The sequence below is a fragment of the Lolium perenne genome, chromosome 1 (assembly GCF_019359855.2).
Source record: "Lolium perenne isolate Kyuss_39 chromosome 1, Kyuss_2.0, whole genome shotgun sequence".
In the NCBI taxonomy this organism is placed as follows: Eukaryota; Viridiplantae; Streptophyta; class Magnoliopsida; order Poales; family Poaceae; genus Lolium; species Lolium perenne.
The window spans coordinates 206127327-206128628 of NC_067244.2; the positions used below are offsets into that span (position 1 = coordinate 206127327).

The following is a 1302-nucleotide window of genomic DNA, read 5'->3' on the forward strand; positions in this document are numbered from 1 at the left end:
TAAAAAAGAGAAAAAAATCGAATGGACCTCGAACACAAGAATGAATGGCCCGGATGGGGGTGTGCACCTGTCATGTTGCTGCTACAACTTTCTCCAGAAAAAAAAAACCATAGCTAGGGGCATGACATAAACACATTTAATGAATAGCAACTTGGTTAAGACAAGAAACTTTATGAACCAGATAAACAGTCAACTGTCCTTGTCGCTTCTATTATCCTTTCTTAATAAATCTCCTAAATTCACCCCTATTTCTTCCCGAAAGATCAGGGCCTTTTACCGGAATGCTACTTGACCCTGAGTGATAGTATGGCAGATGAGCTATCAGTTTTCGATATAAATATCTCTAAAGGGAAACCTGTCTTTTGCCCTCTGAGTACAAATATCTTCGAAAGTTAAACTGCGTGTTGGCCTATATAACTGTACTGAGGTCGACAAAAATATTCACTCTATCACAAATATCCCAGCATGTAGGATGAAGCAGCGCAAGTGCAAGTATCTGAATCTTCTATCACCTGGGCACCTTATTCCTGCAGATAGAAGCGAATAAGGTGCACATGTAGGCCGGCCAACTGATGAACACTCATGCGCCTATAAATACCTCCCCACCTCCTCATCACATCCTCATCCATTCTTCAAGTAAGCACTTGGCTTTAGCACACAAGATATACATACACAAAAGAAGCTGAGAAGGACCAAGGAGAAGATCAGGGGTGATGGAGTACGGGTACCAGTACAGCAGCAGCGGCGGCAGCGCCAGCTTCGCCAAGGAGAAGAGGCCTCCGGCGAAGAGGGGCCAGGTCAAGCTGCAGATGGCGAGGACGCTGAGCAACCTCGTGTCGCCGAGCGGCGCTGCTGCCGCCGACGGCTCGAAGCAAGCGAACCGCAACAGCTTCAGAAGGGAAACAAGCTACAACTGAAGGAAGGTATATATTAGGTCGGTACGGCGTGGAGGACAAAGTGGTGTTACTACTACTAGCTAGCTGTTTTTTTTTTTCAAAGGATTTTAGCAGGATGACCTCTCTCGGTTTATGGAGAACCTGCTTGATCCACTGTACTGTAACTTAGCTCGAGTGGAAACGAAAGGAAGTTCCATGTGGTATACCGACTTTGGCTGGAAAAGTAATAGTTGAATCTGGGTACACGTGAACTCAGGTGGAAAATGCATTTTCCAAATGTTAAAAAATTCTGAAATAAAAATAACGGGGTACGTATGCATGTTTCATGTGTGTAGAAAGTTTTCGCGGAGAAACCACTTTTTTTTAATTTCAGAATCTAAAAAAGACAAAATACGTCACATATATA

General features: G+C 43.9%; 1 protein-coding gene across 1 annotated transcript; it reads left to right on the plus strand.

The window, feature by feature from the left end:
• Window positions 1-470: 470 nt before the first annotated feature.
• LOC127320891 (uncharacterized) lies at window positions 471-1099 on the plus strand. Its single transcript, XM_051349974.1, has one exon. The coding sequence runs from the start codon at window positions 714-716 to the stop codon at window positions 915-917; it is 204 nt and encodes a 67-aa protein (XP_051205934.1). The 5' UTR covers window positions 471-713; the 3' UTR covers window positions 918-1099.
• The last annotated feature ends 203 nt before the right edge of the window (window positions 1100-1302 follow it).

Coding starts and splice junctions, on each gene's coding strand:
- LOC127320891 (XM_051349974.1), top strand. CDS start 714: ATGGAGTACGGGTACCAGTACAGCAGCAGCGGCGGCAGCGCCAGCTTC.